This window comes from Polypterus senegalus, chromosome 3, assembly GCF_016835505.1.
Source record: "Polypterus senegalus isolate Bchr_013 chromosome 3, ASM1683550v1, whole genome shotgun sequence".
Taxonomy (NCBI): Eukaryota; Metazoa; Chordata; class Cladistia; order Polypteriformes; family Polypteridae; genus Polypterus; species Polypterus senegalus.
Window position 1 is genome coordinate 229167889 of NC_053156.1, and position 24519 is coordinate 229192407.

Consider the following 24519-nt stretch of genomic DNA (forward strand, 5'->3'; position numbering starts at 1 on the left):
TTGGTCCCCTGTGACCCTGAATTGAGTTTTTTTGATAGATAGATAGATAGAACTCTATTTGTTCCCAGGGAAAATGTTGGCTTTTCACAGATACAGTTTATATAAAAGATGATAAATACATATATATATATATATATATATATATATATATACACATACACACTATGGTCTGAACACATACCAGAATAACCAAAAAGGAAAACAAACAAAAAGAAAGAAAACGTCTGACTTGGCAGTTACAGTCACAGTGAGGTATAACACAGACATATTGCTTTTGGCATAAAGGAGCCACAGTGACATTTCCTGACACACTTCTGCTAAATGATTCATTGGTGTTAGTGTGTCAGAGAGATGGTGTAGAATTGGTCATAATGACACTCAGTTTTGTTTAATTCTCTCCTTCACTACTACCCATAACTGAGGATGCTGTTTTAATTCGCCTGTTGATTCGGTGGGCCTCTCTTGAAGCACACCACAGACTAGAAAATCTCGCTGGACATCACAGAGTTGTAGAAGACATGAAGGATGTCACTACCCACATTAATGGAACACATTTTCCTAAGAAAAGAAGCATACTCTACTCTGTTTCTTTATTGTAGTTGCTCTTTGTTATGCGACCAGTCCAGTCTGTCATTGATGTGAACCTTAAGTACTTGTAGGAGTGCACCACTTCTACATCCACTCCCTGAATAGTGACCAGGCATAGTGACCCTTTGATGCAGTGAAACTCAACAACCAATTCCTTGGTTTTGCTGATGTTTTTTGGACCAAGAAACAAGGTTCTCCACTTGACTCTAATACTTTATCTTATCTCCTTTATCAAACACCCATTAAGTGCAGAATCATTTGTCAGTTTCTCCAAGTGACATGGCCTGGTGCTATATTTAAAGTTTGAGGGGTACAGAGTTAAGAGAAAAGGAGACAGGACTGTTCCTTGTGGTGCTCTAGTGTTACTCACATTGGTATCATAAACACAGTCCTTGAGTCTCACAAACTGTGGTCTGCCTTACAGAGTGTCCATCATCCAGGACACCATAGCCTTACCTGCATATCTCTGAGTTTACCTCTTAACAGGGATGGCTGGATTGGCACAGGAGAGAAATCCTCACAGTGCTGCCAGCTTTGTCAAGATGAGAATACGCCTTGTGGAGCAGATAAATAATTGCATCCTCCATTCCAGTCTTTGTCCAATAGGCAAACTGCAGAAGGTACAGGTGGTCCACAAGAGGACTCCTGTAATGTAGTCCAGGACCAGCCTCTTAAAATGACTACTTAATGTGAGACGTACTGTAAGTGCCACTGATCTGTAGTCATTAGGTGAAGAGACGCCTGCCTTCTACAGAACAGGAACAATGCAGGATGTTTTGCACAGCAGCTGCACTTTCTGATGTCTTAGGGTCAGACTAAATAGGTGACAGAGGACACCACAAAGTTAATTGAGAACTAGAGGACTGACTCCATCTGGTCCAGCAACTTTTCCTGTATGCAGTTTCCTCAGTTGTCTCCTTTCATGGTCTTCTGTTAATGTTAATGGACAGCCTATACTGATGGTCAGAGGTGGACTTGTCACTGGTCATTCCATTTGATGAGGTAGGAGTTGTTGATGTAGTAGGAATGGTGTGCTAGAACTGGTCATTGGAAGAAGGTGGTATTGGAAGGGAAAAATATATGTATAAAGAGGATCATATAGAGGATCTATCTCCACATAGATAGACAGATAGATTGCACCAGACTAAACTGTACGTGCCTATCCAACAGTTTATTTTAAAAACTCAAAATACGCATGCACGCCTACAAATCTATATGCACTTGATAATGCATGCCAGGCCAACCTCCATTTTTGTATCTTAATAGAAGATTTCAAACGCAAAGCAATAAATCTTTCACGAACTGACAAGCCAGTTGGGATGTGTAATACTTTAAATAGCTGATCCACAAATTCTGAACTGGGACATTTGAAAAAGAATATTGGGAATAAAGAATAGAAAACATATAGTCATGTCACATTCAGCATCTTGTGAGAGAGAGTTTCACAAAAGCTATAATGTGAAATCCCCCAAGGTATTTCTTTAATGCACTATTTTTTCATCTTATAAGTACATTTGCTAGAACAGTATGCATTTGATGTAGAATGTGTGGTTTTCCACAAAGTAAAACTATTTCATTTTTCTATATAATTTGGAGTTCTCTAAAATGAACAGCACTGCAGCCCTGGATATATTGAGTAAGGTGACAGGAATTTTTTGGGCCAATCCGGGGACATGGGGGGGGCTAGAGGAGCGTAAAACTTACATACAGATCATGAGTAGAGACTCTAAACACTACAGAGTACAAAGCGAAAGCTTATCACGTGATTTCTCGCCAAAGTTGCAGGATGTGGTAAGGCATGGCCTCCGTCAAAACACCGTGCACGCGTGCCGAGTTCAAATTATCGTGGTGATGAGATACATTCAAAAAAGTGAACCAGCTGAAACTGGGGACAAAACCTTTAACCGGGGACAAAACGGGGACATGTTTCTGAGTGGGGACAGTTGTCCGAAAAAGGGGACTATCCCCGGAAAACGGGGACAGATGGTCACCTTAATATTGAGGGAATAAATAGATGTATGTATGGGGTACAGTCAGGTGCTATTGGGGAATTATTGGAGCTACTAACCTTAAAATTGTAAAAAAGATATTTCAGTTTCGAAGTATATTCTTTGACCTGCATTGGCCTCCAGCTGCTTTTCAAAGTTAAAAACATTTTCTGAAGTTTAAATGAGTATTATAGGTCTATATGAATTGGTGCTGCTGTGAACATTAATCACAGCTTGTCAAGTGATTCTTGGTTCACCCTTGATCAGTCAGATCTTGATGATTTACTGTAATTTTGGTAAATTAATTCCTCCTGAAGTTAAGGTCTATCTATATCCAAATAACATTATATACCAAATGTGTTATATGGGTAACATTTGTAACTTTCACAAGGTTGGAATGACCAAATTATAACTTGGTAGACATGTCTACAGCATTCACTCACTAGTTAAAGCAATTCTTAATATTTTAACTGGAACACTGTATATTGAGGGAAATGAGAGTCATCTTTATGTATTGAAAGGTATCTTTAATGTAAACCACATAACATTCTCAAACCTGCCAATTCAGAGTTGTATGACTGGACTTTAACATTTCAGCACTGGACATAAAGCAGTAACAGCTCCAAATAAGACTCTAGTCCATTGTCATACTCAAACGCACAGCAACCCATATCCAATTTGGCATTGGCAATCAGCTTTACAGGTATGTCTTTGTGAGGTAAGAGAACATTCTAAATACTTGGAAAGAAATTCCACTCAGACAAATATTTGGAATGTGATTCTCTGTTCATTTTCAGTTTTGTATCAATTTTGTATGTCATTTTTAGTTTTTTGATTGGGTGTTGTTTGCTTGCTTGTTTTTAGTTTTGCGACAGAGTCATTATGTTGCTGCCATTTTGGTGAGGTCATAATTAATTTGGGAAGCCATTTTTGTTCTCTCTTGATCAATTGCGTTTGATCATGTGACTCCCACCTGTTGTGATGTGTGATGTTTGCCAGCATATATGAAGATGGCGTCATAGCCTCTGGTTATCCTAGTTATGGGGATTTCAAAATAAATTGTTGCTGTGTGTGCTCAAAATTACTTTGGCAATGGCTTTATTCTGGGTTAGTTTGTTTACTGAACTCTGTACAGGTTTTTGACTTAGACTCCTTCTTTGCCTCAAAACTTGCCCAATTTTTTAATCTTGTTATCTTTACTGGTTTTGACCTCTATCTCTCCTTTACTCTGAGCTAATTTCTTCATCTTTTCAGCTCTTTTAATCTCCTGTTCACATTATTCACAATTATAGTATATTGGTACAGAATTGGTTTGTTCCTAACAGCAGCAGGACTAACCACCCCACCATCAGGCCATCCTCATTTATTATAATTATTAATATAATTATTATTTGCCTAGTACCATCACTCTAGGTATCTTCAAATCTTAATATACATGCTTGAACAGAGTGGAAATAAGCTTAACTATGAAGGAATTGATTTGAACAAGCATCTTAGGTTTTTTGATTCCCTATTATATCTCTTTAATATACAATGGCCACTTTATTAGGTATACTACCTATAAGTGAGCCAACCCCTTATTTGCCATCAGAAAGGTTTGGACTGTCTGTATAAATAACACTGTCACTGAAATCTGTTATGTTGGGGGAGTGACATAATAGAACTGAGCGGCCACTGAGAGTAACCCATTAGTCCTATTACTGGTCCCTCACTACTTGTTGTTAGGTCTGAGAAAATGCACTTATCTCACGGTACATTTCAGGTTTTATGATCCAACTAGGCTCACCCGCCTTTTAAGGCGACCACTTCTTAAGGCAATTCAATATGTAGATCAATTTGATATTTTATACAAACTCATTAATTTGGTTATATTGCATTTGAGTGGTATTACTTTAATACGCGTAGTTTCTGTTATTTTTGTGATGAAATTTAAACTTTTTTTCTATATTGAGGTCGCCCTTTTGAAACCCCCTGATATTTACTACGTGGTGAGGCATTTGTACTCGATCAACATTAATTATTTCCAGAGACATAATTTTGTCTATTTTTCTAGCGCATCGCAAACAAAAGCAAGGGAACTCTGCTCACATCATGTCGCTTCGTACCGCAAGCTGCAAGTAGTAAGTCTGTGATAAGCAGAATACCACTACGCTTTCCACTCACGGGACGGAAGGACAATCCCGACCGCTTTTATATAGTAAGAAAGAAGAAGAAGATATTGCATAGTCTGGAGTAGAAAATCATCTTTTACCTGGAAAAACGAAACTACAAATCCCGTCGTGCATTGCAAAATGGACGGGGCGTGTGTGAAGCTCCATATCTGACGTTGCCCATGAGGAAAATAAAGTGTTTTTTTTTTTTAATTGTTCGGGAAGAATATAATTTAAAAAAACCCACAACTTTAAAAATAAATTAACAAACAATGAAGACTCACTAATATGCTTGCATTGTCTACTGAAGTGCGTTGTTATATACATTGTTTTTAGTTTATCCATCTTTAGCCAATATATAAAGGTTCTTTGGACTTCGTACCATTGAAGATGCCACATAAAGTTGGCTGTGTGAGAAACAGGCTGCGTCAAAATTGATTCCAGCAATTCTCAGTGATTGTCCAAATGTTCTGAGCGTCAAGTGGATGATAACAGACTCACAAGACCAAATCTTCAATTAGTCTCTTTCAAATGAAATTCTTTTCAATCAATTAAAGGTTAAATATTTTACGTATATAAATAAATAAGTTAAATCTCAGCTATATTTGATGTATTCTTTACCTTCATTAAATTAGTTTTGTGATTATGAATGTACTGTATTAAAAAAAAATCCAATTTTTTTATATGAAAAAATTGTAACACCAACACGTTAGCTACGATGCTGAGAATAAGTTTTACTTATTATTACAAAATCTTACATCAATACACTGCAAAATAAATTAAAATCAGCGTGACAATGTACAAGGGTTTACATACTGTATGATTTTGTATTCTTTTTTCATTAAGATAAAATATTCATAAATATAAACATAAAATACTTGGATTGTAGTAACATAAAACATGTTGCATGTTAATTAGACATGCAAGTAAGAATTTCACCATACTCTGTATACACACCAATAACATCAAACATTGCTCCAACAATGTCCTTTTATTTCATACAGACTCACTCTCCAATGTCACCAAGTGTTCATGAAAGTGGTTACTGTATGTGTACATTTTTCATAGTTCTGCAAAAAGAGGATTCTGTGCCAGGAATTACATTCTGTACTGTTAGGGTACAATAAAGGAAACTAGTAGCCAGTAGTCCATGACCAATCTTACTCGACAAAAGAGAATCAAGAAAGTGTTTTTAATACATTCCAGTGGGCAAACTGGGCTTTTTGAACTTTGTTGCTTTCAATTTCTTTGCTCAGTGTCCTTTTGAGACATGCTATCTGATTTCTGAAAGGCAAATCCACTTTCCTCATTCACATCTGGCACATGGAGCAGGGATGACCGATGACTAGTGCAGAAAAGCGTCATATTTTATGATTACAATAGTCATTGATTGCTTAGGTAACCAAAACCTTTCTCTAAAACATGAAAACAGATCAGGATAAATTGGAGTGTGAGGTGGAGAGGAGGCGAGTGCTACTGAGACGTTTCATGGAAATTTGCCCTTTCATAAATTGTTTTGCCATTCTGTTGAAAATTGACTGAAAGCAAGGAATTCACTTACTATGCCTAAGAAGTGTAGATGTCTGAGTTAGTTCATGAGCACTCTGAAGTGTGCAGGGGGCAATTAAGAACCATTGCACACTGAGGCTTCTACTCTGCAAACAATATCAAACAATGGCTTGAGCAAATGTCTTCAGCTTCCCAGTATATTGTGTTTACTATTTGGGTCAAGTGGTCAATAAGGGACCAAACATTCTTTTTTATTGTAATGAATCGATTTTGTTGTTTAGTGGATTTCTATTTGTAAGCCTAGCCTGATACATACTGTAAGAAATATATAACATAACATTCTCAAACATGTTTCATGTAATTTAAAATGGTAGGGAACTGAATCACTGACACACCTGCAGAGGCCATTCAGAGCTGTCAGTTACCCAAACCTGCACCTGTTTGAATATGTGGGAGAAAAACCCAAGTGCTCAGAGGAAAATCCTTTCAGGCATGGGAGAAACAACCTGGTATAAGAACAAATAAACCTGGGATGCTCAATTCAGGGAGCAGCAATGCTTACCATTGTGTCACTGTGCCAACTTATATGTGTGGTTATTTCACACTGAGATTATGGCTTTTAAACATGTGAGTTCATAAGGGATTATATGTTACCAGCAATGGCACACTGCACGATAACGTGCTGTGAATACACTTGACTTGAGCATTCCTAGTTTTCTCTTTGTGTTTAGCATTCGTTTGCTCAGGGGTTCATGCTCTTGCTGCTTCCTGAGCAGCTCTTCTTTTCTCCACCCTAGCAGCCTGCTTCTTCTCTTCTTCCGTTGGCATCTTTTCATGTTAAAACTGATTAAGTCACTGTTTGTGTTGCAATTACTTAGTACATTTTCTTAAATTTTTCACTTAAGCTGGCACTTAAGTCTTCAATCTGCCTCAAGAATGATTTAAGATATGAAGAGGTAGGGCAAGTGACCGCGAAGGTGGGAAGGATGAGAATGGCGCCCGTACGCATGCTCCACACTGCCACCTTGCTGCCCACTGTCGAGAGTTGATTCTACAATAAAATAAAATAAAAATAAAAAGATTAATAAAAACTACCACAAAAGTAGACAGTAGAAGTCACATTGTGTATGTGTACCAAATTTCAGGTCAAGAGGTCAAATGGTTTGCGAGCTACAGATGATTTAAAATCCTGGACAGAGAAATGGACAGCCACGGTAGCATATTATATAAGAAGATTATGCAAAGATACAGTAATGTGGCACATACTTAAGGACCATCAGTGCCATATGACTTATGTGCTTAGCTTGCTGTGAGAGCGAATTTATCAATATTTAAGTCATCCCTATATTAATTTAACTGAACCCTATGGATCTGAAAAATCATTATTGTAGATAATAATTCAAGCTAGTAAAGACTGGAGAGGATTTGAGAGAATCGGGCTCTACTCTATTAATAGAACTTCATTAGAGCCTCCAGCAACAGGCAGGCAGTGGCTATGCTGCCATCATCACCATCACCAAGTACTTTCTTATGCTCACAGTTCAAATGGTTCCTAAAAGACATAGGAAAGCCTTTGACAACTACTGGAAAATATTAGGCAGGCAGTGTGGCATACTTGTAAAGGCTTTGGACTCCAAACCCCGTGGTTGTATGTTCAAATCCTGCTACTGCCACTGTGTGACCATGGTAGTCACTTCTCCTTCCTGTGGCCTAGCTGGAAAAACAAAAGAAACACAACTAATTGATTTTCAAATGTTATGAGTCATCTTGGATAAAGGCGCCAGCCAAATAAGTAAATGTAAATATAAATACTTGCTAAATAACTAAAACTCATAGTGCTGCAGTAAAACATGGGTGTAAGTGTGATTGGTTTTAAAAAATCTAATGAATGTCTGTTAATGCACAAAAATATAATCAAAATGCTATATTAAATGATCAATTTATAAGGAAACACAATTTTTAAAATTATTTTTAAAGTATAAACTTAGATACAAGAAGAATCATTGATAGCCATCTAGTAACACTGAAACATTGTATAGGGTGGTCCAAATCTAATTATGCAATTTTAATTATGCTATAACTTATTAAGTTTATTACATAGAAAATTACCCGAAAAATCCCGGACCATCGAGAAGTGTGTGAACTGACGACATGAAGAATCACCTTCCTACCTGAACTGGAATCGTCTCCGCATAAATCAAAGTTATCCAGACGATCTGGATCTGCATAATTAGATCTGGACCAGCCTGTAGTGTCCCCGTGTAACATAAAGGGCAGCACAGCCATTAGTGCTGTTTTAGTGCTGTTTAGTGCTGTTTCCTGCAATTGCTCTTCCACAGTCTCACTAAGCCCAAGTTAAATTACACTGTTTGTTATCCTATCTATGGTTGGTTCCTGCCTTGTACCCAATACTTTAAGGATATCCTGTCCTTCAGCGCCTGGGGTTCAAACCCAACTAAGTTGGTTTAAGAATGGTTATGTTATATGTAATATGCAGTGTGGACCCAAGGGGGGCATTCCAGCTCCCCAAACACTCAACACAAACAGGCATGGGCTCAAGTTAAAAGACACAAATATACTTTAATTGTGGGAAACTCTTTGAATCAAGTGTTTTCCACCACAGCCACAAGTACAATAAGCACACAATAACTCTTTTCTCCCTTCTTCCTCTTGGTCAGTCTTCCACTGCCTCTTCCTCTTTAAAGGCTTCATCCACCTTCCACCTAACTCTGGCTCCCTGCAGTACCCCATGGTGACACTCCCAACAGGGTTGAATCAACAAACTCCAACTCCCAGCATACCCTGTAGGATTCCATGCTGCCAAAGCAACAAAGGGGAGCTGCCATGTAGTAATCTGTGGGAGGTAATGCTCTATGCTTGCTCTCTCCTCAGTCCTTCCAGTCTCTAGATGTCCCAGCCAGGTAGGGGAGCCTGGCCGTCAGCTACAGCGGGAATTATTATTAAAAGCTTTAGCTGGCTACGGTGTAAAGTGATCAGCTTACCTGACAAGTACACTGAAGCAACCAAAATATTTCTACTGGTTCGATCTTCCCAGTGGTGTAAGTGCTGTGTGGTATATTGTTGATGATATACACATAGTCTATTAAAAATAATATTTGATAATGAAAGAAAAGATAAAATAAATAATATCTCTTCTTGCCAACACAGCATATTGATTACTTCTCAACAAACAGAAATAAGATTTTGGCAGGAGTCTGTTTTTTCTTGCCAAATAAAATATCCACCCTGCTAATGTTTAATGCATACATGATTAATAAAAAAAAATTAAAATAAAAAGTACAGGGTCCAGGAAAGAAAATACGTTATTAAGCTATTCTAAATGAAAATATACAAAAACTGTTTCTAGGGAGTTTTGTGTGCCAAGGATAGCACTTGCAGTGGAAGTAAATGGAGGTGTTGAGGAAGGCTGTAATGTCTCTACTTTCTGTTACCCAAACTCTAAAACTAAAAGAAATAAAACAGAAACAAAAATAAATGTCTTCAAAATGCATCAGTCCATCCATACATTCATATGTTCATTTTAATATTCTCTTAATCTTTTTCACATTTTCAGAGCTTTTCCATGGTTGATAATATTCATCTCTTACGATAGCCTTTACTAATAATTTCAGGATTCAGGAATAATTCCAGCATAGTGCCGCATATTGAATGTAAGGATGAACTTTCAGTTAGTCACTCTTTGTCCTCTGTTTTATAATTGCTTTGTGAGTCATTACTTTGACATTCTTAGTTTTAATATTTTATATCCAATGTATTGATGAGTAACACTGCGTCTAGTGTATCTGACCATAGCTACATTATTTCCTACACTCCTTTATTATTTTATCCTTGTAATGAATGAACAAAGTCACTCCTTGGGCTGACCACCATCTGTGTAGAGTTGCATATTCTCCCCATGTCCATGTTTTACTTCTGGTACACTGGTTTATATTCACATCCCAAAGACATGCAAGTTATTGTAAACAGCAAATTTAAATTGGCCTGGTATTAGTGCAGCCCACTTTGGAATGTCAGCCATTGTAGTCCTGCCTTGAAGGAGAGGCTCCAGCTTGACATTATCCTGCAATTAGAGAAGCAGACTCCTGAAGCCTAAGTGAACTAATTCCACTTTGTAGCTCTGTGTCTCACTCTGTGATTCACCCAATGACCCAAAATTCAACATTCCCTACATTTTCCATTTTGCGGTCTGAAAAAGGCACGCACCATATAGCCAGCTTGCCCTAGTGACTGAGGAAAAGGGCTGTAGTACCCAAGGCTCAAGGCTCATTCTCACTCTGTGGTCATTCTCTGCTCTGCTCAGTAGTAGAAAATACAGAAACACTTGTATTGTACAATTCCTATTTGGTATTATGTTTACTGGGAAGTAATTTTATGTACAGTGTGGCCACAGGGGGGCATCTCAGAGCTTCCAAAGCAACCACACCACCACAGTCCCAGGTTCAAATGACTTCATCTTCTTCTAACAATAAACAATGCAATCTCTTCTATTACCTTTTATTTTCTTCGTCCACTTCTCCCATGTGAGGGTTGTCCTCCTCCTTTCCCAACTCCATCTCCCTAAGTTAAGGTCTGCTTATACTAAATAGGGTTGTGTCAATGCAAGGGTCGGCTATGATGCATGTGATATAAATTTTCTAATCAGTAATGTTGCATGGATCCTCAAATCAGTGATTGTGTGCCTCCAGAATTTTCTAACCGTGTGTCTTTAAGTGCATCTATAGCACATGCCTAAGATCAGAAACAGGCACTCATTGGAGAAACAGTTGTGTGAAGTGTCGCTACCTGCACCTACACAATCCAATGATAGACAAATGTTCACAGATTCATGGTGAGAAACAGCCCTGTCCCTGGACAAAGATGAAAACTTGTGGAGGCAGAAATGGAAAAATCTGCAAGATGGATATATAAAGGCAAAGAAAAAACTTTGAGAGAAATGCCGGGGGATTTTGCAACAGTGCAGTATTGTGCAGTGCCATGTACTGAATGCTTGAACTATAAACAGGAGGTGCACATCCTTTGTGTGCAACCTTGTCTACAGCTGTCTGCATCCGAGTATAAATGGGCCTCCCTGACTTCTTTTATGCCTGAAACAGGAGTACTGCCAGCATTATGACACTGATCTAAGGAAGCACTTCGGTGTCAAATGGAGCCCCCTCATAATAAGGACATCCATGTTCGGCGTCATCCTTTGGTGGCACCTATGGCACCCAGCAGTGCTGCCTTCTGGAACTACAATTCCCAGGTTGCCCTATGCATGTGCATATGGGTGATCTTCCAAAAGGAGCATTGGGGGAATACCCAGCCCTGATAAACAGCTTTTTCCATTTGTTCCATGTCAGCATCCATCCTAGCCACCCGGTAAGGATGTCTATTATATGGGCCTTTTGGCCAAGCAAAGATCCATCCATCCATGTCAGAAAGTCACTCCATTCCTGCCTTCCATTATAACAGCAAAAAAAAAGTTGAATTGGCTAAAAAATGGATTATTAACAACAAAACTAAATCCGTGACACAGCCATTGATGAAAGATGTGCAGCCTTCCCTGCACATTCTAGACTTTTTCTCTTTCCATTTAAACTTTGGCACAGTTTCCAAATAATAAAAAAAGTAACAAAAAATTTTTGCACCCCAATAGCAGGCCTATAAACCAAATTAATGGTCCAATCCATTTCAGCACTCCTTTGTCTGAAGCTGTTAAGAAATGTTAAAGAAAGGCTTCAGAGATCTTTGAAATACAGTCTCGGTGCATTTTTAATCATACAGCGATGGCTTTTAAAAAACTAGAGGCTGCATTTTTCTTTGAAAGCATCATATTTTTCTGAGACAGCATTAACAAATCCTATAAACGACATTTTAAAAGGGTCTTTGGGAGTTTCTCCAGGCCTTCCATCTTATTTCTTTCTGACTTTTTAAAGATGGATCCCTGCTTAACTTACCCTACTCGGCTGAAATTTCCAAGTCAGGGAATTGTTGAGGGCAAATCGCTTCCTGTGGGTTAGAAGTTAAATGTTCTGCATTTTGGTTTGTTTCAGAGTTTCTAGCAGTTTGTGTTTGAAAGGAAGGGGCAACATGTAGAATGACAAAATATTCAGCTAGATCCCCAGATGGAAAGATTACCAATTTCTTGCTGATAAGCTTTTATGTCACATTCTGTTATATGGACTTGTTGAAGAGTTATGGTCAGCTGCTTCCTTTTTGCTAAAATAAAATATGCTGGTTAAGTTTTAGATTTTTAAGCAAAACAAACATTATTTTTTCACTTGTGCTGTTCTCATTGCCCAGCAGATTGCTAATGCTGGATTAGGTAGACTTTTATGATCATAGGGGGAAATTTATGAAATCTACCACCCCATATTGCTAAATGATGGACACAACTGATTCAATAAGGGAATTCTGATACCTGCTTCAGGATACCAGAACAGAACTTCCCGCAGCTCCACCTCCTCTCTAATCTTCTCTCTCTTTTTGTCTAATAAAAAGTGACTTTCACATTTAAATTAATTTACAAAGCTTTGAGAGCCAACACTCTAGAACTGTTGTTTCTGTTGTATAAGCCTTCAGATAATCCATCTTGACACATCTCAAAGCCTTACTATGATACTCTTTGTGACTTTACTGGCACCAACTCTGATCTTCATCCAGGATATCCACTATCTCAGTAGTTTTTTTTAAGTTATTATTTTGTAACGTAAACTTTTTTTTTTTTTTTTTGCTTTGTACTGAACTAGTGTCCCAATCAAGTTTGGTTCCCTCCTTGTACCAAATGGTAAAATGTGCTGTTGACCCTTGTAAACGAACACAACAGAGACAGGAAGAGGGTTTGGGGATCCACCCTGTATACTTTTGTGGAACTTTTAAATGCAAGGAAAACACTAAGTGAGTAGTCTCAAAGGGCCGAGTCTTAAGACAGCTTATTCAACAAGAGAAAGGTGGCGAATGTATAGTGAGTAGAGAGGAAGAGGTGGATCTCCTGAGCTACAGGACTGGGAGTAGATGGGAGGTCTCTGGAGGCAGAACCGGAAGTAACTTATGTAGAGAAACCGGAAGTGGTGTTAGATGGATTTTCCTTCTGGGAATCTGCAGAGGAAGGAAAACAGGCATTAGTGCACACTGTCAACCCTGGTCCAGCATAACAATACACTTAGTCAAGCTCATTGACTGCTTCCCAAGCGCACGTGTGCGACAACCCATAATCCTAAAATAAATTAAGGGAGTTAGAAAAAGGATGCATGTAAATTTACAGTATCGGGAGTTTAACAAGCTGTGGCAAGGTCTAGCAGAAGATAAGCTTCAGTAAGCAGGCTCTGCCCTCCTTCAAGACAAACTACCCATAGATAATGAGTATGCCAGCATCTGAACCTGGGTCCCTGAAGTCATAAGGCAGTGACTCTTCCCAAATTATCAACCAGTCAGATTTTATTCTGTGCTGTATCTTGCTTATTGGGGTTTCATTTCAGAATATTTTGCAGGCCAGTTTACTTGATTACACAAAATAAAGTGCAATTTTTAATGTCAGAATCGTAAAGAAAATGTAACAAACTGAATACAATGAAGCTTTATTGTCTTTACCCCTTTTTTCCAATAACTTTTATCTCCAAAGTCCAGGCTTTAATACTGTATCAACGTGGAGTTTGCATGTTCCCTTTATGTCTTCATGGGTTTTTCTCCAGATGGTCAGTTTTTTTCCCACATTCCAAACACGTGGAAGTTATTTTGATTGGCAGTTCTCTATTGTATAAGTGAGCATTGGTGTTTGCATGAATGTTACCCATAATAGATGAGCACACCATCCAGGATTGGTTTTTGCATTGTCCACAAAGCTCATAATTAAATTGGATGAGCAAGTAGAAAATGGATGGATGGATGAATGTTCCGTTACATAGTGAGTAAGCTTTACCAGACTGTTTTATGAGTAGAGCTGTTTCTGTATCCTCGCAGATCCCAGGGAGCACTGAAAAGTTAGCATCATGCAATAAGTTACTTGCGGAGATAGGCTCAGCACATATTTACATCATTGTCTTTCAGGCCTGTGGACGAAATCTCAGACCCGACAGCAGGTGCGGTTATAAAGCAGCTTTATTTTCAGAGTCACGGTGAGAAGAGTTTCAGAAAAGCAGACAATCAAATATACATGACAGCGTCAGGGCTCTTCTGAACCCCGTCTGTTGGGTGGGGTCCAGTTTTATACCCCTAGAACACGTGATTTAATATCATTATAAAATGCAACGGTCAACACATTTATTATACACAAACCTTTAGCCCCTTCAACGCCCCTTGTTCAACTTGATTTCTTGGCTCCTTTTGTTATGGCGTTCAGATGCAAGCTAAGGGAAAACGTGATAAGGCAGACTCATGTGTGGAATGCTCAGACCTTGAGTCCTTTGCACAAACATTTTTCTGTTTGCTAAAACAAAGCATGCTATTACATGGTTTTGTAAAGCTTACTTCTCAGACATGAATTAGTACAAGGGCACGAAGAGAACATTCATCTTCCACAGGCCACATTTCCTTTCAGGAGTATGCCTACTTTAAAGAAGATACCAGCAGAGAAGCTGAAATGGTACAGTTAGGCTTTAGAGCTAGGGCAGGCTCTCCTCGGGTCATTTCACGCTACCTGTGTATGTTTCTTTTACATCAAAGTTTGTAGGTCAAACTGCATTCATTTAAAAGTTGTTTAAAGTTGTTCCATGACAGTTGAACAAAAGTAGGAAATACATTTCGGATTGATTTTGCTGAAAGTGCTTATACTGTATGCTACAACAAAGAACTGAACATTGCTGGTATTCAGGGTAATTCTAAGCAAATTATTTACTAATTTTACCAGAACATTGTTAAGTAATCTCTAGGCTGCAGAGATTGACTTAGAGCTTTTTTTATCTCCTGGAAAATGCTTGAAAGAAACCGCCTTTGATTACTTCATCAGAACTACTTATCAACTTGTAATGGTTTCTTGATGCTTTTCTCTAATAAGTCTGCTATATTGATCAATCTAATCACAATCAGCACCAATCAAGTTTTCAATGGTGTCCTGTAGAGGGATCTAAAACAACCTGGTAGTCAGTGCAGTGATGCCAGTAAAGGGATTAAGAGGTCAGCTTGTTTTGACCTGTATTGAAACATGTGAATTCACCCTTAAAAGGAAGACAAAACCTGCGAAAAAAAAACACCTTGCCCAAAGGATACTTAATGTATATAAAAATGAAATTCAAATCACTAACTATAAAATCAAAGAGTTCAAAAATAAAAATGAAAATAAGGATTCCAAAAATCAAACTGAGAACAAAAAATAAATAAATAAATAAAACAAAAATAATCCAAAATGTTGAGGTGAAAATGAGAGATTTGAAAAACAAAGGGGAGGATGAAAGGACAGACATTTTCCATAAAAGTAACAAATACCGACAGTCACTCTCGTAAAAACAAATAACCCTTTGCTGAAGATGTTTTTTGTATTGTTGATGACTCTGCATTGTCAATTGAGGATTCTGAGCTGTCAAAAGAAAGGATCAGCAGTCCAACACCTATTGTTAACAGTATGATTTACCAGTTTATACTTTTAACAGCATCATATGCTTCAAAATGGTCATGTATAGAGTGTTCATATATTTTTCAGTGGCATGCTTGCCACAATTTGAGTCAATAAAAGTTAACAGAAAAAAATCATCCTACAGAAAATAAATCAATCCCAGTTTATGTAGGTTGGTATCATCCATTTTATATTTGTACATAACACCCCTTTTGCCCGTGTATAGAATTTTGTTCTTTTCTACATTGAAACTGCATTTTCCAAGTGTTCATCCAATTTTGGTGATTATGCAGATATTTTTTAATTGTTTTCACTTCCTCCAAATTATTTGCTGTTCCTTCAGTTTTGGTGTCATGTGTGAATTTCACAAGCTTTGTAATTATATTTGAGACAACGTTATTAATGTAACTTAGAAAGAGTAACAGTCCAAAGACATACCCCTGAGGGATTACATTGATTACCTCACTCTATGTGAAGCATTAATCTTTTATTTGTGCTCTTTATCAAATGTTGATTAACTAAACTGAAATTCAGATTTATAAATTCCTGATGCCAATATCTTCTGATTTAAAAAATGAATTTCAAGTGCAGGACTGTATCAAATGCATTTTAGAAGTCCAAAACAAGCTCCACAGGAAGATGGAACTAATGAGTAACTGAAAAATAGGCTTTATATCTGAAGTAAATTTCAGTCTAAGATATAACTGATAAAGATACTACAGATAGTGAGCACTGGCACCAGGCACTTGGTAGAACATTTAGTCAATAAAACTGAAAGATTTATGTTTCTTTTATGTAATTTTTGTCCCACTGTGTTTGTCAGTCTATAATATTTAAATTTCCTTCTCTTTCCTTCCAGGTGCAGTGTGTGTGGCACAGTCAGTTAAAATCCCACGGGAGCCCAAAGCTGGAGAATATGACAAGATCATCCGGCGCTTGATGGAAAATCCCAATGCCAGGGTTGTCATTTTGTTTGCCAATGAGGATGATATTAGGTAAGAGGGAATGGCTCCCTTAATCACTTTTTGTAATACTGAGGGATGGTGATCTTCACTTAGATGAAGCTGGCTCTGTTTATCCTACCTAAATTCACACTGTAATGGGCCACATTAGCAAAGTCAAAAGAAGCCTGGTTATTTTTTATGACTGAAATGTAATAATGTCTTCACTAAAATAATTTATGGAAATATAAACAGGGTAGGTAGCAGAGTGAAATAGTGTAACCCAAGAGACTGCGTTTGAACCCTAGTGCAATCAATGTCTATTTGGAGTTTCTCCAGGTTTTCTGGTTTTCTCTTGACATCTTAAAGTCATGTATGTTAGTTTAATTGACAACTAAAGTGTCTTATTTTCTAGGCCTAAAATCATTGAAAGAATTCTGCATTTTTTCACTCCTAATTAGTTGATTCACTTTGTCTGTTCTCCAATGGCTCTCCTTGATTCTTTGCTTCAAGCTGTGAACAAAGAGTAGATAAGCTAGCTTCATTATTTGGTGTTCCATACTTCTTTACTTCATTTAATTTTCTGTATCAATCCATCAAGTTCTCAAAATTACATTTTGCCTTTTTAGTTCATATGACAGTGTATTTTAGAATAAAAATTAAAGCCTCTTCATTTTAAAGTTTATACACTAGGATGAAATACCTTTAACAGGGTATTAGGGGGGGTTTGTCCCTTGCTTGCTTCACTCGCCAACCCCTGGGCTGGCGGTACACGCTAGCTACTTTGCGGTTCAGCCACTCACATATAGTGATGTGGATGTGCAATTTAAACAGATTGTTATTTTCATGGGAATTGTTACATATGCATAATAGAACTATTTTACATTACAGCAAGTAATTAACCTTATTAAAAAAATAGTAAAATGTAATAAGTTGAAAATAAATTATGTTTCATGTTGCGTTAGAGTTATTTGTTGCATTATACAATTTCGTTCTGTTTGGATTTGAAATTAACACGCAAATACTTTTTAAACTTGCACTTTTACTGTAAAACGTCAGTAAAAACATGTTTTGAATTCAATTTTCGTCAATATCACATTGAATTTTGATTCTGTGTTTGAACATGCATCGTGACAATGCAACATATTACTGCCCATGAGTGAATTTCATTTCTTTCTCTCTAATAAATAAACCGACTTTTTGGAATGTTTGTCTCTGTGATTTGTTAATTGTCTTTGCAAAAGCTATTCTAATGGGAAACTGTTAACGTTTTAATATGAATGGCATATCAAGATCTCCTTTGGTGTCTAATGTTATCCACGGGAGATGTACTACATTACCTTTCTTGGATACATCCTTCTTTCAACAGTAATTTGGGCAATGGAAGACAGTACTGTGTTAACGGTTGTAGATATTCTTTGGGATATTGTAAGTTGATGTTTTCATCTTCCACATGATCACCACCAACTTTTTCAGCATAGTCTATTAATATGCATTTAACCAATTTGCCGTTTAACCGATTGACAATTTTCACTTTAATTCGTTTGACTTCATTGTTTCTCTGTGTTATTGCCCGTGTACTCATTTCTTTTGTTGATAACCCTTTGGGATGAAATTCTTCAATAAGATTTGGACATAATAAGTCTTCTTTTATTGGGAACAAAGTGGGGAAAACATAAAAATTTATAAAAACTAAGAGAGCAGGAACTGTGTCTGTCAAAAGCATTCACATAAATGAGAGGTGAGAGGTCCATATGCGTGGTTGAATATGGTTGAGAGGTGGGCATGACTTGAAAGAATCTCATGGCCAAAGTCTCATCTCGCAGGACTTAAAATTATCTCATTAAAAATTTCCTTTTATAATAGTGAGATTTGTAAGGTGTCTCATTAGAGATGGCTTAGTGGGAATTTTGAGCTCCTGGCAGATTTGTCATTAGGAAACTAACCTACAGGAATGAGCCAAGCAAAGGCATGTCCATGATAGTTCTTATTTTAATTAGATAAACCTCCCTCAGACAAGGCATACAGGGTAACAAACGTGGAGTCAAGCTTTCAGGTAGTGCCTAGTAGCTCGAAGACTCATGTAAGCAATCAGATTCCAGCCAACAAATCCATAAAATGCTACATTATTGGCTCACCATGTCAAAGATGAAGGGTGAGGATCAACTTCAAAGTCCACAAAGTCTGTTCTTTAGGAAGATCAAAATATTGAAAACTGACTAATGGGACATTAGAGATGGAACCTTATCTTTGGTGGAAGGGGCACAATTACCTTCATCTCTACAAAAAGTATTTCTTTTAGAATCACACTTCTTGATGAAGGATAGTGACACTACTACTCAATAGATGTGCTGAAGAAGTAAACCTGGCTAGTCCACCTGTTCACTAGTTTCAGTACAGTGCAAATTGACATTGTGTAAATGGATAACAGGATCGTCTCAATATGATTTTCAATTTCTAGAGGAACACTATCTTGTTTCTTATTATGACTTATTAAGAGTAATTGTCCTTCTTACATGAGATGAGTTTGGAGATTGAAAAGGCCCATCTGTTAACATTTATCTCCTTTTTGGAGACTTTAATACACAATACACAGAAGGGCCTGTCTGCTCCAAGTGGTAGGGTTGATTTATAATGTATACAATGGTGTATGCACCAAACAACTTTTCAGAGATTTCTAACTTTTTAGAGACAAAATCCAACTCTAATTATGTTATTATCTCTTATTCACTCACTTCTTTACCAGGGGCATTTCTGCATTAAGGGCCATTAGGACAAAGTCTCACCACGTGGTGTGCAAAATAATAATAGTCTTCCCTTTTTAATTTAACTTTTCATTAAAATGTTTGTGACAACACTCACCTTTGTCTTCTTAAGCAATTTATTTTTTCAATTTTCTATTGTATATTCAATGTAATTTTCTATTTAGGAATTATTGCTTTCTGTGGTATGTGCAATTATCTTTATGCTTGATGTTGCCATCCTATTTCAGGCTGATGGACTGGATCAATTGGCCTGGCAGCATTTTCTGTATCTTTGGGTATCTACAGTATGTCCATGTACAACCTCAACTTTCAACTTTAGTGTTAGGGCTTAAAGGCTAGATTTCCTTATTCTCTGCATTCAAATAAAGACCTTCCTTTTTTATTTGCATGTTTGCACTGCCAGTTTCTGATTTCCCCAGTCAATGCTATGCAGAACAACCACAAAAGCTCCAGTACCAGTTGTTCCCCTAGCCACAATAATAAAAAAAAAATAGACAGCAGTCAATATCAAGAGTCATCTAGCACAAGATAGAATGGGGCTGAATTTTATCTTGTTCTTCACCCACCACTAATTAGGAGCACCCGATAGGCTGCCTATATGAACTCTTTCCACTTCTTGGACAAGAAGTTTCAATGAAATGTAGAATCCTGTTGCAGAAATACCTAAAATGTGGAAAATCATTTTATTCAATTTTTTGCCGGCATCTCACTGTCTAGGCAACAACTCATCAAATGATGGTCTGTGCTAATGCTGAACAGCCCCAGAGTCTTCTGCTTAATTTGTGAAGTATGTATCGTCTGGGTGTTTTTTCCATGCTATTATTGCTTGTCCTTTTTCACCTCAGAGCCGTTAGATTCTTAACTTGAGCTGCTGTTGTTTCAATTTAGGCATGTCTTAGCCAATACATTTCTTGAGCAACAAGTGCTTGTGAGGCTCTCACTTAACTTAGCATTCAAATCTGTTCTACTGTATTTTTACAAAAATGACAATATTACAGGATATCACAATGATCTGATACTAATCGAGACAGACCAAGCACCAGGATCCCATTGTTTGACTGATTCAACATCTCCACTAGCAATTAGCTAAAGAGAGACAGATGTTATTACTTAAGTAATGTTAACATTAGAGAAGTCTGCACATGCAAAAAAAAAGTATGTCCCCAGCAGAATTTTCATGTCAAAAATACCTTTATTCTTTGCTCAGTTGAACATGAATGTTAGTACAACTAGAAGACTAGTAGAGGACTCTTTTCAGGAAACGAAAATGGCAGGGAAGCCAAGACATGGCAGAGAACTGCAAAAAGAAGTAACAGAGCACAGAGGTACATTACTACGAAAGAGAGCTACAGCTTGAGTTTAATGCTTCATTTATTAAATTCATAAGATGATTTTGTATCAAAAATTTCAGCAGCGATGTTGTTACTTGAGGACATCGAATAGGAAACTTATACCAAAGGAAAACCCACCAGATTGTTATCAAATCTATGCTACATACCCAACAATGGTATTGAAAAGGGAACTCTCGGGCCCTTTAGAAAAACTTCATATTAAACTAAATAAGTAGTGTGAACTGATCAGCCTCCTCCAATTTGAAATCCTACATACCGTTAGGTCCATAAATATTTGGACAGAGACAACTTTTTTCTAATTTAGGTTCTGTACATTACCACAATGAATTTTAAATGAAACAGCTCAGATGCAGTTGAAGTGCAGAGTTTCAGCTTTAATTCAGTGGGGTGAACAAAACAATTGCATAAAAATGTGAGGCAACTAAAGCATTTTTTTTAACACAAAATTAGAAAAAAGTTGTCTCTGTCCAAATATTTATGGACCTAACTGTATCTTCTCATAGAGCATCTGCCCCTAACTTTTTTTAATGTAACTATTTCTGGCTTCTTATTTTCTTCAAGCTTCCCTTTCATAGCTTTGTTGAAAATATTTCCAACGCAACATGAAACTTGAGGGATGACTCACTATCTGTCTTCTACATGGAGAAGAATATCCCCTCTTTTCCATCATATCCCCATTTTTTTCCTGACACTTGTCATTGCAGCGAAGGCTGATCAGTATTCCATGCTGCACTCACCTTCGGCATGCTAGACTAGACCTTGTGCAGCTCGATCCTTGCTGCACATGAGATCTAATTAGGCATGTAGCCTGGGTAAACAGCAGGGAGGGAAGCTAGCTCATAACTCAGCTCCTGGCGTCTGTTAATTAGCTCAATTACCTCGGAGGGATCAGCAACATGTTAATGCAGCAGGGGCATGTGGGCCTAGTGCATTGCACCTGTCACTGCAGCAACAGAAATTTTACGTGGCAGCTATTTTATGGGGAATGCTTTTCTTTTTTTTGAATGTGCACTCACTCTCTCAGTTCTCAGCCTGCTTTTGTCCTTTAATACCAGGCCACCTTAAACAATTTTAATTGTGACTCTGCAGCTGGTGAAATAACTGTAAGAGAATCAGGTTAGTCTGTAGGAGAGTAACAGACTTTGTGTATAACTGGCTGGAAACTTGTCCTGTATTTTTGTAAGCAGCTGGAGCCGCTATGGGGAATTTGGCTTTGTTTTTTGGTTCTTGGCCAGAAGCAAAACACCTGAGGATGGACCATAATTTAAAAAAAATGGCTAAACGCCTCCAGTCTTTAACTGCTTATCACTTGCAAGTGCTTTGTTTTCACAGGAGACTCCTGGAAGCAGCCAAAAAAGGCGAATCAGACAGGCCATTTTCTCTGGGTCGGGTCGGATAGCTGGGGTTCCAAAATATCCCCAGTGCTACACCAGGAAGTGGTGGCAGATGGAGCAGTTACCATCTTGCCCAAGAGGATGTCAGTCAGAGGTAAGCTGGCACTTTAAACATTTGAAACTATCACAGCCAAGCTTCTCCTTTTACTGAAAATGGAGGGCATATAAGCAAATCAACCTTGTGGGAGAGCAGGCGGTCCAGTGAAATAGAGGTCATCTAGCATCTTTGAACTGTGTCTGGCATGTAACTAACACAGACAGGATAGTTACACTTGCTGCAGAAGAATTTAAATGTAGAGTTCCTGCAAAAAATAAAGAGCAGGGCACCACAAAGAGCCTCTAGTGAAGAAAAGAGATGATAACATGTCAATGGTAATGAACCCAAATCAGAAATAGAACAGGAACATTCAGATATTAATTAACACGGCCAGTTACCTAATATCCTCTAGGGAAACACAAGTGAAGGTCCATTTCCACCAAACATGCTTAGGAGAATTTAGTGTGCTGTTAGTGCAGAGGGGCCTGTTGGGTGACAATACAGTTTTGTTTAATATCCTCTTTGAAGACTTTTACAAAGTTCAGTGGCCTACCAAAAGGTATTCTGCTTAATCTACAGACATATGAGATGGCCGGTGACACAGAACAGAATATCAATGTTCTGTGAAAATAGCCATTAGACTAACCAGGGTCCTCCTAGCAGATGTTAGCCACCAGAATATGTCTAGGCAAATGTCAGTGTCCCGTAACAGCAGAGTGGCCTATGGGGCAGTGCTACTGTTCATTTCAGTGTCCTCCAGTAGGACTTTTACAAAGTCCAGTTGCCTAGTAGAAGGTATTTGTCTTAGTTCCAGAGATGTTGGAGTAGGCTAGTGACACAGAGAAAGATATCACTGCTCTTTGAAAACAGCTACCTGGAAAGCAAGGATCCTCCTAGCAGATACAGCCCACCAGAATTAGTCTAGGGAAATATCAATGTTCTGTCACAGTAGAGTGATCTTTTGGGTGTCACTGCAGCTAAGTTCAGTGTCCTCCTAGGAGACTTTTACAAAGTTCAATGGCCTACTGAAAGTGATTTAGCTGACGTTAACAGATATTGGAGAAAGCTAATGTCTAACTACAGGCTATTAAGGTGAGGGCCACGTCCTTTGACAACAACTACCTGAGAATCTAGTGTCCTCATGGGGGACGTGAGTGAAGGTCAGAATGTCTTTAGGGGAATTAACAGCAGACTGTCCTATAATAAGACACATAAATAATTAAAACTTCCTGCCACTACAGCCCTCCAAGGACTGACCTGACAATTCAGGAGCTAAAGTGCAAATTTTGTATTTGAGTTTCTTCCTCAGGAGTGTATTGTTGATCAGAGAGTAGCATCTGCCTGTCTGTGTGCAGGGTGCTACTCATTGGCAAGAGACTTTCTCAGACTAACACAATTTTCCATCTGCGCAGGGTTTGATCGCTACTTTGTGAGCCGCACACTGGACAATAACAGACGGAACATATGGTTTGCTGAGTTCTGGGAGGATAACTTTCACTGCAAATTGAGTCGGCATGCCCTGAGGAAAGGATCTGGAATTAAGAAGTGCACAAGTAAGAAATGAGTGAGAGTAAATATTGGGGCTGCATGTTAAAGATACAGGCAGTTCTTCACGATGATGTTCCTTACTATCTTGATGTTTATAAAATAAGTCTCAAATAAAACAATGTAACAAGTTAAAATAGTTTAGAAGATTGCACATTTAAAGACATTCTGTGGGTAATTTTTGTGAAGGCCCTGTTACTGTGCTTAAAAGCTAACCAAATTGAAGGCATTTGAATGCGTTTGGCATTCGGGTTTTTCTGATCACTAGGATACTTTCGTAAGAGATAAAAAGGAATTAAATTTGTTTTGGCTTAGATGGCACATAGTGGTAAGGACGGATGGTTCAAATCCTGATTTGGCCAGTATGTGTGTAAAACTTTTTTTTACTCACCTTACATCTGCATCAGTTTCACTTGGAACAAAGGATCTTCAGTTTGCTAGCTTTCAAAATGGGCAGTTGGGTAAAGAAAGAGAGATTAGGAAGAAAATTCAGGGATGCACTCTTTAATTTCAATGGTAGCCATAAAGGAGAGTCTATGCCAGACAGAGGAGTGTGTAGGTCAAGATCTGGCAGGAAAACCCTCTGACTTGCTGTGAATCAGGATGGAATGGTTAATAGAAGACCTTATCGTGCCATAAGACGTTTGATGGATGTGGCCTAACAATAGATCAGTACTTAACAGGAAGAGGAAGTGAAAGCATC

At 38.0% G+C, this 24519-nt stretch overlaps 1 protein-coding gene across 1 annotated transcript in view; it reads left to right on the plus strand.

The window, feature by feature from the left end:
• The window catches only part of LOC120525960 (metabotropic glutamate receptor 4-like), a 963211-nt gene that overhangs the window by 656340 nt on the left and 282352 nt on the right, over positions 1-24519 (plus strand). The window contains 4 exon segments of the mRNA XM_039748705.1: positions 16642-16777; positions 22173-22191; positions 22193-22328; positions 23684-23824. Coding sequence (XP_039604639.1) covers positions 16642-16777; positions 22173-22191; positions 22193-22328; positions 23684-23824 — 432 coding nt within the window.